This window comes from Motacilla alba, chromosome 1, assembly GCF_015832195.1.
Source record: "Motacilla alba alba isolate MOTALB_02 chromosome 1, Motacilla_alba_V1.0_pri, whole genome shotgun sequence".
NCBI classification, from domain to species: domain Eukaryota; kingdom Metazoa; phylum Chordata; class Aves; order Passeriformes; family Motacillidae; genus Motacilla; species Motacilla alba.
In genome coordinates this window covers 56,645,954-56,659,476 of record NC_052016.1, presented here as the reverse complement: position 1 = coordinate 56,659,476, position 13,523 = coordinate 56,645,954, and the positions used below count along the sequence as shown (strand labels likewise).

The following is a 13,523-nucleotide window of genomic DNA, read 5'->3' as shown; positions in this document are numbered from 1 at the left end:
GTATCCCCTGAAGATTTCAAATAATACACCAGAGGAAAATACTGACTGCAAGTGTGCATCTAGTAAGCAACTGAGAATTGTGTTCATCTGGGCTGTGCACAGGCTGGCACTGCAGCCTCAGGAAAAAGGCAAATATGGCCAGGGCTTTTTTTCAAATACACAGCGAAAACCCTGCCTGCTGTAGGGATGGAAGTATTCAAAAGCAAGAGTGAAAAATCTACATTACCAGCAGCTCCATCAGAAGTACATGTGCCCAGGTGCCCTGTCTCCACAGATCTTTTGTTCTCATTTTGAGCTTTTTTGTTGAAAAAGGCTTTCACATCTTGTTAAAAATAGCCTAATAGTAGCTTTGGATTTGACTGACAAGCTAGTTGTTACTGTGCCATTTTCACTGTAACAGTCTATAGTAATTTTGACCCAAAGAAACAATGATCTCATTCCTTGGGAGGGAGGACAGAGTGACAAAATCTGGAGGTCCCGTGACGACACTGAATCTCTTTGTTGTCAAAGCAAGCTATGAAATCATCTGCTTTCCTGCCAAACCCCACTGGGGAGTGAGCAGTGTCCTTCACAGAACACGCATTTTGCAGGAGAACATGAGGGCACGGAAGAACCAAGTGTGCTACCCCACACCCTGTGACTTCTGGAATTGATGCAAGTGTGTTTTCCCACCTCTGTCAACAACCACAGCCCTAAAGTGGGCAGAAGCTTTCTTAAGGTTCTTTATATACTGTGACTTCATCAAAAATTCTGCTGGCATAGTGTCACCAATGTGTTTCGTAGTTATTTTGGGAATGGGGGAGAATGAGATCTCTGCATCTCTTTCTCAGTCAGGCTCCACTGCCAACCAGGTAGTCTTTACTTGTTGGAATTCTCCATCCTTGTTCGTGTTTGCTAGCAGTCTTTGGTTGTGAGCTACATGGGGGATGATAGGAAGTGAGAGGAAAATTTTAATAGAACTTTTTTCGTCATTCATTTGGAACTTTTCTGTTCCTACTCAATACTACATTGCGAAGAAAAACAGTTCTATCTTTGGAGAGGCCTCTAAAGAAAACTGGAGAACAAAAGGATGCTTTAAAAAAAAGGTTGATAATGTATAGCTGGTGTTTCCATTCAAGTTCAGCTTGCCTTACGTGGAAAAGGAGTTGAACCAAAAGACTTCTGACAACCATTTCTGCAGGTTTCCAAATAAGTAGCTACAATAGGTATCCTAAAAACTGAAGTATTCTATTTTCTGATTGAAATCCTAGTTTTAGTCTTGCTTTGCAATATAATGACCAATCTGTCTGTTCCCAAAGTATACCCTAGTTTGCAAAACATCAAAATTACTAAACAGGGGTTTTGAAACTTCCTCTGCAGCTACATACTTTTTTGTCCTGGAGCAGTCATACTGGGCTGTCGTGACCCGAATGTTCTGTGGGTAAAGCTTATGTGCAAGAAGTCAAAGGTGTTTCATGTTATCCAAGTGATCTCAGTGACTGACTGCACCTGTCTGGTGGAGTGTAATTTAAAACAGATTTGAACTTCAATGAGGTTTGCAGAAGAAGGCATGTGTGTGAAGTATCAGAAGGGATGTGGCACAGCATGAACAAGAGAAAAAACATATATTGCTTCCGTAAAAAATGCTACTGTCTGCAACTGATGAGTAAATTCTTGTGTATTTCTGTCATCAAGGATTGCAGAAGAAACCCATTGGAATATGAAAACCTGTACAGGCCTGAGCATATAACTGAGAGAGATGAAGGAAAAACCTTACAGGAGTATGTCACGTAATCAAATTCTCCTCACTTGCCTTTTACTGAAGGTTCAGCGATGGACAAGAGCAAGAGAGAAAAGCATTACTTTGCTTCCCTTTCAGGTCTGGTTTTCATAGAATAAACCTTCAAGTCCTGTACGTGTAAAGCTATCAGCTTCTGCACAGTACACCGCATAAATAGTAGTGATTTTTACAGTTTTCTTCTGTTCCATATAAGGGTTTTAACTTTAAATGCAAATCAGGAAAAAAAAAACCCTCAAACCACCAACAAAATCTTTCCTTGAGACAGAAACACTAGTGTTCTGTAATTCACATATTTTTGCATGATTTCAGGTAGCAGAATCAACTGTCTTTGTACATCAACTAGCACTTCTTCACAAATGAGGCAATTTTAGAATTAGGGTCGTTGTTCAGAAGGATCTTTGCCTTCCATGAAGCACCATGCCTTCCCAAACAATTGCTATCCCTTGTGTGTCAGACCACAAACCCTTCCAACACTCCATGGATAGATTTTGAGAGAGCATGATAATGAAGCAATTATTGAAATCAGCTATTTACGCTCGAGTATTTTTGAGCAATGTACACCTCTCTTCACTCAAGTTTGTGTTACTACAGCAAGTGCGCTGACCCTGCCTTTCGGGGCAGAGCAGTGGTTTTGGATTTTTCTCAGCAGCGCTCCTCCCAGCGTTGTTTGCACTAATAAAGTAAATAGCGAAGCTGCTGTTAAGGGGTATTTCTCCCGTTCGCTAGTCCTGTACAGCAGCCTCGTGCGGTGCAAATGTCAGTAAAAAATCAGAGGGAGGAGCAGCAGCGAAGGACAGGTGAGGTGTGGCTCAGCGCGCCCCTGCAGCGGGATGCCCGGGACGGCGCCGCCCCACTGCTGAGAATTTGGGGGAAGCTGCCCGACCACTGCGGACTGCTCCTTGTCACCCGGGAGGTTATGAAGAAAGCCAGTATCTTCCGCCTGTTGCTCATACAGGTGATAAAGCCCTTTCTGGAAAAAGAAAGGAAAAAAAACCCAAAAAACCACGAACAACAAACCAAAACAAACGTCCCCCAACCTCAGGGAGGGGGCAAAGCCGCGCACACCGCCGCGGCAGCGGAGGGAGCCCCGCGCTCCGGCTGGAGAGGGGCAGGAGGAGGCGAAACACGCGGGCTCGGCTCGGCTCCCCGCTGAGCTCCGGCTTCCGCGCCTGGGCGGCGGGGCGGCGCGGCCGCAGGGGCGGGGGGCCGCAGCGCCCTGCTCCTCACTGCGGGGCGGCCGCGGCGGTCCCCCCAGGGCGGCGGGGGCGGCGGCGGGGGCGGCGGGGCCCGCGCCCCTGGCAGGCGGCGGCGCGGCGGCGGGCGGGCACGGCCGCTCTCCGGGCCCCGCCGCCGCCCGGCTCCCTGCGCTCACTTTTATATTTGCGCGCCCTTTCCCTGCTCGGTGACGTGTCCCGCCGCGCGCCCAACCCGCGGCGCGCTCTGGTCAGGACAATGGGAGCGCCTGGGCCAATCGGCGCGGCGCTCGGCTTGGCGGCGGCCAATGGGCGCGGGGCTGTGCAGAGAGTAATGTTACCAGCGCCGCGAGTGTGAGGAGGCTGCGTATCGATCCCGCGCTCAGCCATTGCGGTGCACCGGGCTGCACAGCGACCCAGCCAGCGCTGGGGCCGGGCGGGCGGCCGTGGGAGCGTCTCTGGGGCTCGGGGCCGAGCGAGGGCTGCGTGCCGACTCTGTCTGACACGGGTGAGTACGCGCCGGGGGCCGCTGGGCCGGCCGGGCGCGCTCGCCCGCCCGCTCGCAGCCGGGCGGTGAGCCTGTGGTGGCCGTCGTGCCGCCGCCGCTGCATGACCGCGGAGCGCGGGGCAGCGCCGGCTCGGACGTCCGTACACAAAGGCGAGCGGGGCTGTGCCCGGGAGACCCTTTCCCGGGCGGCGAGCCCCTCGGCCGGGGCGGGGCGGGGGCGGCGGGCGACTTCGGGAGAGCGGGGCGGCGGGAGGCAAGGAGCCGAGCTGGGGAGACAGAGGCGGGCGATGGGAGCCGGGCGAGCGGCCGGGGGTCGCTCGCCGCGGGGGGCGAGGGCCGCGCCGTGCCCCGCCGTAAGCTGCTTACACGCTGCCTCCGTCGTAGCCATCGCCGCGGCGGCGGGGCAGGCGGCGGGGCGGCAGGAGCTCCGGGCGGGCCGCGCCGCGCCGCCGGGGCGGTGGGGAGCGCGGGGAAGCGGGGCGCGGGCCGGGGCGCCGCTGGCCCCGCGGCCGCCCGGCTGTAACATGGCTGACGGCAGCCGCGAGCGAGAAAACAAGGCGAGCGGCGCGGAGCAGCAGAGGAGGCGCTCGGGCGGGCGGGGGCGCAGTTCGGGGGAACTTTTTTCTCCAGCAGCCGCCGCTCGCCCGGGCGCGGGGCCGGCAGCCCCGGGGCCGCACAGCTCGGCGGGGCGATGGAGCGAGCGGGGCGTCCCCGCCGGGGCTTCTACCGCGCCGCCGGGGCTCGGGCAGGCACTGAAAGCGCGCTGGTCTCCCCCATCTTCTTCCCCCCCGCTCCCACCCACCTCCCCCCGTCTCCCGCCCGCCCTCCCTCGGCTGCAATGGCTGAGCGTGTGCGCCAGGGTAGCGGCGCGCTCACACAAAGGGAAGGGAAGGGAGGAAGGAGCCATGTTCTCTGCGCGGCGGCGGCAGCGGGCGACGCCACAGCGGCCATTCCGCGCCGCCCGGGCTGCGCTGCCACCGCCGCCCCCGCGGGCGGGGGTCGCCGCCCGGCCCCGCCGCGGCCCCTCTCGGCGGGGGTCCCGCCGCCCGGGCTCGCCGCCCCGCCCGGCCGCGGGGGGTGTGGTGGCGGCGGGGGGGTGGGGAGCGGCCGGCTCTGCTCCTCGGCGCACAAAATGGAAGGAGGCTCGGCGGCGGGTGACCTCCTCCGCCAGGAGCCTGCGCCATGGCGGCCGCTCCCGCCGACACCGCCGCTGCGGCGGCGCGGCCGGCAGGGAGGGAGCGAGCGCAGGCCGGGGCTGCCTCGCCTCATGGCGGCCGGAGCGGGCAGGGCTGGGCGCGGGGACGCTCCCCCCGCCGCGGGGGGACGGGGGCGGCGGCGGGAGAACGCTTTGTCCCGCCGGGGCCGGGGGTCGCCGCCGGCGGGCAGCTGCACCCCGGTGGGTGTCCGGCTGCTGGGCATGTGCTCGCCGCTGCGAGCCCTCGCCTGAACGCGGAATAAAACTTACACATGTTCTCCCTAATAACGGGACTAGTTTTTTCTTTTTTTTTTTTTTCTTTTCTTTATTTTCTTTTTTTTTTTCCCCTTCCACCCCCTAGCAGGTCTCTTGAGGGACTTCAGAAGTTTCCCTCTGCCCCCCTCATAGGGGAAGCGTCCAAAATGGCGGGAAGGAGGAGGCTTTTAAACGGCAGCCCGGGGTCGCGGTGCCGAGCCCTGGCCGCGGCCGCCCCGGGTCCCCGCTGCCGCCTGCCCCCGCGGCTGCCTCGGCCCGGCCGAGCCCCGCGCCCGCCTGCGCTCGCAGCGTCTCCATGGCAGGCAGGAGCGGCTCCTGCTTCTTCAGCCCTCTTGTTTACTTGGTAGAAACTTCAAACCGGACGTGTTTAGTCACAGAGCAGAAATCTGTTTCTGTCTATCCGCCAAACCGATAGGAAATACAGCTTCTGTGGCAATACGGACAGGCGCCGCCTGCCCTTTTTTTTTTTTCCACGCTTTTTTTTTTTTCCTATCCTTCTTTTAATTCGTGCTGAAAAGCTGAGCTTGTCAGGGTGCAAGTGACTTTTTCAGGGAGCTATGAAGAAATACTCCAAATGTCTGACTTGGGTGTGAAAGTCCCAGGAAGGTATTTTTCAGTCCCTGAAAGTGTGAGATAGTGCTCCTGCTGAGCATTGCTCTGCTGGCTGTATATAAATGTTGTGTTTTTCCCTGTGTAGTATATAACATATTTGAGCAAGTGAGCTGTTTCATTCCCATATTTCAAGGCATACCTGCAAATAGTAGGCTTTTGCAGTACACATAAAGATTGGTCGTAACATATGTTATAGAAAATAATAAAAAACATATTTTGTAAATAAACACCCAGGGCCTACAGGGAAGAGGTAGAAACATGGGCTGTGTAAAGAAAGAAATCAGTAATCCAGAAGGCCACTGAGACAGGATACTTGGGTACTTGTTCCCTCCTTTCAATAGCGTTTATTCTTCCCAAGCATATGATTAATATACCCGTAATAATTGTGGTATGCAGTCTCCACTGCAGTACTTGCCTTCAGATTGTTTGGAAGGACAGTTCTTGTTTGCAGGAGACCGTAACTGCACGTTCTGAAGGCCCTTTGAGATTTCAGGTTGCTTACATCCAGGTTACCTCAGACAGGGATGACAGAAATCTTCAGTAAATTTTCCAGAAGGGAATCTTTTTCTCATTGTATGATTTCAGAATACTGCTCCAGCAGGTCCTGTTTGGCATGACCCTTGGTTGTGACGGTTGTGACTTACTTCCTGCCTTGGTTTGTTGAAAATACAAGTTTTAAAGCTGTCTCATTTGCTTCTTTACAGAAAATCAGCAAAAATGGGTAAAGGTGATCCTAAGAAGCCGAGAGGTAAAATGTCTTCATACGCCTTCTTTGTGCAAACCTGTCGGGAGGAGCACAAGAAGAAACATCCAGATGCATCAGTGAACTTCTCAGAGTTCTCAAAAAAATGCTCAGAACGATGGAAGGTAGGAATAGCTGCTTAAAAAATAAAAAAGCCACAAGACCTTAAATGACTGGTTTTTTCAAATACCATTCAAGATTGTAAGTTATTTCTTTGGAAGCTCAGGTTTTGGGTAAGTATGAAGTGTAGTTGTAAAGGGATTGGTAACTATCCATTGTCCTCGTCTTACCTTTAGCTCCCCCAGCTGAAATTTTGGAATGGGCTTTGGTATGTTTTTGAATCTTAAAATACTGTTTTGATCCTTACGTGCCCCTTCTAAGGTATTCTGTGATTCTAATTGCCTTCCAGACTATGTCTTCTAAGGAGAAAGGGAAGTTTGAAGATATGGCAAAGGCTGACAAGCTTCGTTATGAAAAAGAAATGAAAAACTATGTACCACCTAAAGGGGAAACAAAAAAGAAGTTCAAGGATCCAAATGCACCGAAGAGGCCTCCGTAAGTAGATTCCTAGCTTCAGGTTGTCTTGTTTGGGAGCATCACACTGGTGTGTATCTATAAAATGGTAATTTTATCCAGGAGGTTCAGAAATACAAGAGTATATGATCTTCCTCACCAGTGGTGTAAAGATAGGTTGAAATTTTAGTTATGAATGCTAAGCTTTTATTTTTAGGTAGGCGGTCCCACTATCCAAGTTGAAGTAATGGCAGCCTTTAAAAGTAGATGGAAAAATAGACTATGTGTGATTCTGACTGATTTTTTAATTTCTGTTAAGAGAGCAATTCCAGTGTGATATGGCAGTAAAGTACTGCTGGCCCTGCTCTCATCAGCTGTTGGCTTGAGCAGAATTTTTGATTGGCAGTCAGTTTAAAATTTGAGGCTTTTGCACAGAACAGGTTTGAGGGGTGATCTTCCTCAAAACCAACTTGGAGAATTAAAACTTCAGCCACAACATAATGACAACTGGCTTCAAATTGATCTACTAGACACCAGTACTTTATCGTGTGCGTATATCTGTATTTTAAACTGAGTTAATGCTGAAAGGAGCAGGGAAGTTCCTTTACAAGCTAATGTTCTTACTTGGGCTGGTTCTGTGGTCTGGAAATTCTACTTTTCTAACAAATATTGCAGCCTCCCACCTCTGACAGTTTTGACATAGCATTTGCTGCCCTAGTATCATTGACTTAGTTTAATTTCTAAAGCTTTTTTCTGGGTCTGGTGTATAAAATCTGCCTATCTGTGGATCCTGCCAAAAATGGGACCAGATGTGCAGCATTACTTAAGAGAAAAGGGTGCATTGAATTTGCAAAGTGGCTCGTTCAGTTGTGATACCTTCCGTTGTAATCAATGTCTGTCTCACTTTTAGGTGCTTTTTCAAAAATGCTCTTAAGGAACAGTAGCAAAGGTCCCAAAAAGTTGCTGCTGTAGCGAAGTCTAAAATTTAAATAACCTTCTCTCATTTTTCCTCTGTAGTTCGGCTTTTTTCTTGTTTTGCTCTGAGTTTCGTCCAAAAATCAAAGGAGAACATCCCGGTCTGTCCATTGGAGATGTGGCAAAGAAACTGGGAGAGATGTGGAACAACACCGCTGCAGACGATAAACAGCCTTATGAAAAGAAGGCTGCTAAGCTGAAGGAGAAATACGAAAAGGTAACACTGACATTTAGGGACATGCTTTGGGCAGGTCAAGCCTCAGTTTAGACACTTTTTTTTCCTTATTGTGTGCCCTGATACCTGATGTTGCAAATTATATTATGCTGGTGACATAATTCATTAGATTTGTTGCAAAGGGTTGTACGCAGGGGCAAATGATTCATTGGCATAACCCTTAAATTGGAGTTCTTTACCTTGAACTATTTGCATTTGTCTGTAACTTTGAGCTGTCACTGGTGCTTGAATAAATACCATGGGTTCTGTATTGTTACTAAATCCATAGGTCACAGCAGAATGTGAGTTGGGTTGGTAGCAGTAGAAATGCTGGTAAGGAATGAATTGGTTCTCCCTAATTTTGGAGATACTGGTGAGCATCCTTGAATGTTAGGGTAATTGATGCACATAGCTGATTTTTAAAGGATACTCCTGGGAAAATGACAAAACATGGAGATGCTAGTTTTAGGCATGTGTTTTTCCTGGACCTACTTTGTGTCCATGTCCTTTCTAGTAATGAATTTAGTTAATTATACATATGAAGCACCTTGTCATACAATTTTTTAAATTATTAAGGTTAAACACTGCCATCATAATTGGAGTTGTAGAATTGTGTTGTGCACACGGGACTGTGCTACGCATGGTTTTATTTCTGGAAGCAGATTCCCACCCCAATGTGTGGAAGCCAAGGGAAGAGGAGGGATGCTCTTTGGCATCCCCTGATGATGCTTCACAAGGGGTCAGCGACCACTGTGCTGGCACACAGCACCTGTGTCCACTGTGTGCTGTCATCTTCCTCTGGGTATTTCTCCTGCTGGCAGACAAATCCCAAGTTCCAAATTTTTGCACTATAGTGTGCACGGTGGAACCTTGGAGCCCTGTTGATGTGCCAGAGAGGAGTTGCAGATCTAGGAGCTTTCCCACGTGATGCTTTCTGTACAGCTTCATAGTAATTGCTTGTACACACAGCCAAGGCAACTCAGACATTTTCTAAATGATAGAATTATTAGTCTTTATTTGCAGATATTATTTTAATTTTCAGTAGTAATTTCTTTATTTCTTAGACTTACATGTGGGGTTTTAAGGGGTAGTAGTCTTCACTATTTCACTGCTTGGCCTTTGACTTAGTGGGTATCAGATCTTCTCAAAATTTCCTGCTAAGTTTAAGAGAGTCCAAGAGAACAGTAAGATTAGTGGTGTAGTGTTTATTAGGTGGGGAATATTTGAAGATTTGAACCATCTGTGTGAATGTGTTGATGTTTCTCTGTAGCTGGTGTGTGTGAGCTTTGTGGGTCAATTCTCCTACCTAATGGTTTTACTATTTTGGCATAAAGTTGGGATCTGCTTTTAGGACTGTGCTTCCAGGTAGGGTTTTAACTTCCCTGTAGCAGGAACTGAATTTTGTGTGTTTCAAATGACTGGAATAAATTTATTGCATGCAGAAGGTGGCAGTGTCTACCCTTTAATCAAGTTCTTGTACCTTTTATTTTGTAAACTTCTGTTAGGCAGAGTTCAGTCTAGCTGCTCTTTGCTGAGGCATAACATTGCAGCTGTTAGGCTGGGTCATTCTGGTGTCGTCTGGGTGGCTAATCCCAGGTTTGTGCCTCAAACGAGGGTTTCCTGTGTGTTTCTTTAGGCATTGTAGACGGTAGGGCTAGAAAGGGAAGTTAAGAGGTCTCCCTACTTCATTTCCTTGTGGGATAGTGGGCTCAGCTGTGCCTTTACCATCAGAGGTAGCAGCTTTTCCAGCCGTTCCCAGAAGCCCAGCAATGGAGATTCCTTAGCAGCCATACACAGTGTGCAGCAGCATGCCAGTGTCATTTCTGTGTTAGAGGGTTCCTGTGTCTTTGGCTTCAGTTCACCTCGGAGCTGAAGCCACTGCTCCCTCCTGGTCCTGCCCCAGGGGATGTGCACAAGGGGCAGGTACCTGGGTGGCTGCTTTCACAAGTGCTCTGTGGAAGTTGCTCAGACCTCTTGGCCGGTTAAATCTTTGAGAGATTGTTCCTGCTTTTCTTTTCCAAGGATATCGCTGCATACCGGGCCAAAGGGAAGGTTGATGGAGGCAAAAAAGTAGTTGCCAAGGCTGAGAAGAGCAAGAAGAAGAAGGAAGAGGAGGAGGATGAGGATGAAGATGAAGAGGATGAAGATGATGAAGAGGAGGAAGAAGAGGAGGATGAAGATGATGATGATGATGAATAAGTCTCTTTTAGAGCAATTTCTTTCTTGTCTATAAAGCATTTAACCCCCCTGTACACAACTCACTCCTTTTAAAGAAAAAAAAAATTGAAATGTAAGGCTGTGTAAGATTTGTTTTTAAACTGTACAGTGTCTCTTTTTTTGTATAGTTAACACACTACCGAATGTGTCTTTAGATAGCCCTGTCCTTAGTGGTATTTCAATGGCCACTAACCTTGCCTGGTACAGTGTGGGGGTTGTAAATTGGCATGGGAGTTATAAAGCAGGTTCTTGTTGGTGCACAGCACAAATTTAGTTATATTTGGGGATGTAGTTCATTTCTCATCTTCAGTTGTCTCTGATGCATCATAAAAAATAATTGTTGTTCTGTTAACTGAATACCACTCTGTAATTGCAAAAAGGAAGAAAAAAAATTGCAGCTGTTTTGTTGACATTCTGAATGCTTCTAAGTAAATACAATTTTTTTTATTAGTATTGTTGTCCTTTTAATAGGTGCCCTTGAGAATCATACTTTTTATTTTCTCTCTTTTTTTTTTTTTTTTTTTTTTTTTTTTCTTTTGAGGGGAACTCATCTTTTGCTTTATTGAATGCCCGTATGGGATCACGGGAATATTACAGTTTTCATCTTTCATATAACCAGCTGATAAACAAAGCTTTGATCTGCATACCCTGCATTATCATGATAGGGTAAGAAAAGAGATATATAGGCATATGATGAAAATCTTCCATAACTGGAAACAACAAAAATTCAATCTCGGCAAACGGATACTTGTTCAGATTTTTGTGAAATGTAATATTCTATTGCGTTGCATGAGTTTACCAGTCTTGGAGAGTTGAGAAGTACAGAGTTCAATTTTACAGAAACTAAATACTTTGGGGGGTGGGGAGGGAGGGAATGTTAAATTTTGTCCTAGAAGGACCCATAGGAAGAGTGTATGTCCATGCGGTGTAGAGAAATTTACACGTGTGACTCTGTTACCATGTAATGGAAGTTATATTTGTAAATCTCTGAACACCTGGGAGCGATGAGCGTACCTAAAATGTGTAAAGTTAAAAGCATGAAATGACCATATTATTTTTTGGTGACAGGTCTGGTGATGGCCACGGGCTTTATACCATGAGACTCCTGGTAGCAAAGGGCCCACAAGAAATGATTTTTCTTTCTAAGATTTCTATAAATGGTACCATTATTATTTGTTAAATCTATGTAAATTCATATTTGTATTCTTGAAATTCTAGTTTTAGCCCTTTAAACAAAGTTGTATATTGTCTCAAATTGAAAATGAGATAAGATGTATTTTTCCTGTTAGGTTTTATACCGCACTCTTGATGTTTGCCCATTTTTAAGTTAAATATAGTTGTATGGAAAAGTACATTTTATTAAATTTTGCATTAAAAAGTTAAATGTTTATGGTATACCAACAATGTCTAATTTGGTCAAATACAGTTCTCTTCCAAAACCAAAGCTAAGGGGTTTTTTGCATATTTAGTAAAACTTCAAGTGCTGGCAGCTGTAACTATTTTCACATATACCTGCTTACCAGTTTGGGGGACAATTCGGCAATTTTGTGGTTACAAAATTATGGTTCTCTTAAGTGCCAGTGTTTAAAAACAAACAAACAAAAAAAGCATTCTTGTAATTTTACACGCTTTTGTGATGGAGTATTGTTTTGTTATACAATTTTGACTTTCAGATTCTTATTTCAATTTGCATTTATGTATAACTTCAGGAGAAATATTGAACATCTGAAATCCTGGATGATACTAATAAACTAATAATTGCAGAGGTTTTAAATACTTAGTTAAATGGCTCACTTAATACCTTAAGGATTTGGGGCTTTTTGTGTGTGTTGGTGTTCTCAGATATGTACATCCCTGCTTTCTGTTTCGAGCAGAAGAATGATGCTGTTTGCAAGGTCTCGATATAGAAAGGGTAGGACAGACAGACCTTTTTGTCTCCTTAAACTGGATATTACACATTCAAATGCTCATAACTGATGACAAATAAATTTTCTGTGCTGAAGGGTTTTTTTGTTTCCCCAGGTCATCAGAGGAAAGTAGACACATTTCTTGTTCTTGGAACAAGCATACTTAATGAGATCCCCATAATCTTGTGCCTTTGTTCTCGGTGCTTGATGTTGACAGAAGTAACCTAGAGGATTCAGCTGAACTTAAAAGATGAGTAGCGAGCGCTTCTCCGGCAGCCAGGCGCGGCCTTTGCCTTGCCTTTGACTTTAGCACATTGGTAACAAACAGAGCGTGCTGGAGGCTGAAGAGGGTAGGTAATGTAATTATCAGTGCTGCTTACTGAGGAAAAGATCCCCCTGTATCTCACTGCAGAGGCCAGTGTTGGGTGGGAGATGCTCCAAAGCTTCCCCGGCTCTCCAGAGTGGCTGTGGTTTTCTCAGGAGCACTCGGTAGGGTGCCTGTAATCCAGCTGAGCCAGCACATGGATATTGGGACTGAAGCCTTTGCTTGTGTCCGCTATAAAACTCTTCTGAAACAGTGGAAGTGTTCTTCGATGAAGAGGAATGCCATAGGGAGAATAATTGCCCTTTTTCAGGAAGAGCTGCTGCGGGTTGTTGCTGGAAAGGACTTCCCTGATCTGCAGCTGTGCTTCCCTGCAAGCTCCAGTGGTTAAATAATCCTCTTGGTCAAAACTGTCCGAGCCTCTTCGCTGATAGGTCAGACTTGGCCACTCCAAGATTGCTTGGTCGGAGGTCAGCTACTGCTGACACTTCACCTGCCTCCCGTTGATCTTTAGAAGTGGGTGCTTGCTGTAGGAGAGGGATAATGAGTGGTGAAATTGTGACTGTTTAGGTGGTGGTTCCCTACAGGGGAACTGACAGCCTTGACATCACTATCAAAAAGCATCTCCTAGGGCTTTAACCTTCACATAAATGCATGTTGCAGAGGTCAAGAAAAGGCTTTTCCTATTCTAAACAACAACAAAAAATTGGTCTGGAGAGAACTCGAATGTTAATATGTGGGAGTTATGATACCTTGAATGCCAAATGAAGCTAGCCTGATGTTTATGGTTGTTTTTATCTCGAGTTGGTCCTGAAAGGATCTGCAGTTGCAGCTATCTAGATATGCTAGATATGCTCTGTAATTTTAAGCTGGTTTAACTAAATCTATGGACACAGTGTTCATCCCTTCTGCCGAGCTTTCGGTGTTCACACCAGCTCCAGCAAAAAGCTGAGCTTATTTAACAAAATGTTTCTGTCCAGGCAAATGTGGCCCCGGAAACTCGAACTAAGGGGTGTGAAGTGGCTGATTTCTGCAGCTTAATTAGGGCACTGCTGACACAGCCTCTTTA

At 47.4% G+C, this 13,523-nt stretch overlaps 1 protein-coding gene across 1 annotated transcript; it reads left to right on the top strand.

Annotated features, from left to right (window-relative positions):
- The first annotated feature begins 3,285 nt into the window (after positions 1–3,285).
- Positions 3,286–11,999, top strand: HMGB1 (high mobility group box 1). Its single transcript, XM_038128320.1, has 5 exons — positions 3,286–3,481; positions 6,269–6,431; positions 6,716–6,861; positions 7,837–8,011; positions 10,031–11,999. Exons 2-5 carry the CDS (start codon positions 6,282–6,284, stop codon positions 10,205–10,207), a joined length of 648 nt encoding a protein of 215 aa, XP_037984248.1. The 5' UTR covers positions 3,286–3,481; positions 6,269–6,281; the 3' UTR covers positions 10,208–11,999.
- Positions 12,000–13,523: the final 1,524 nt, after the last annotated feature.

Bases quoted from the DNA above. Each gene is read 5' to 3' on its own strand.
- HMGB1 (XM_038128320.1), top strand. From the start codon at position 6,282: ATGGGTAAAGGTGATCCTAAGAAGCCGAGAGGTAAAATGTCTTCATAC. The intron at 6,432-6,715 runs GTAGGAATAGCT...ATTGCCTTCCAG, and splicing joins AATGCTCAGAACGATGGAAG to ACTATGTCTTCTAAGGAGAA. The intron at 8,012-10,030 runs GTAACACTGACA...TTCTTTTCCAAG, and splicing joins TGAAGGAGAAATACGAAAAG to GATATCGCTGCATACCGGGC.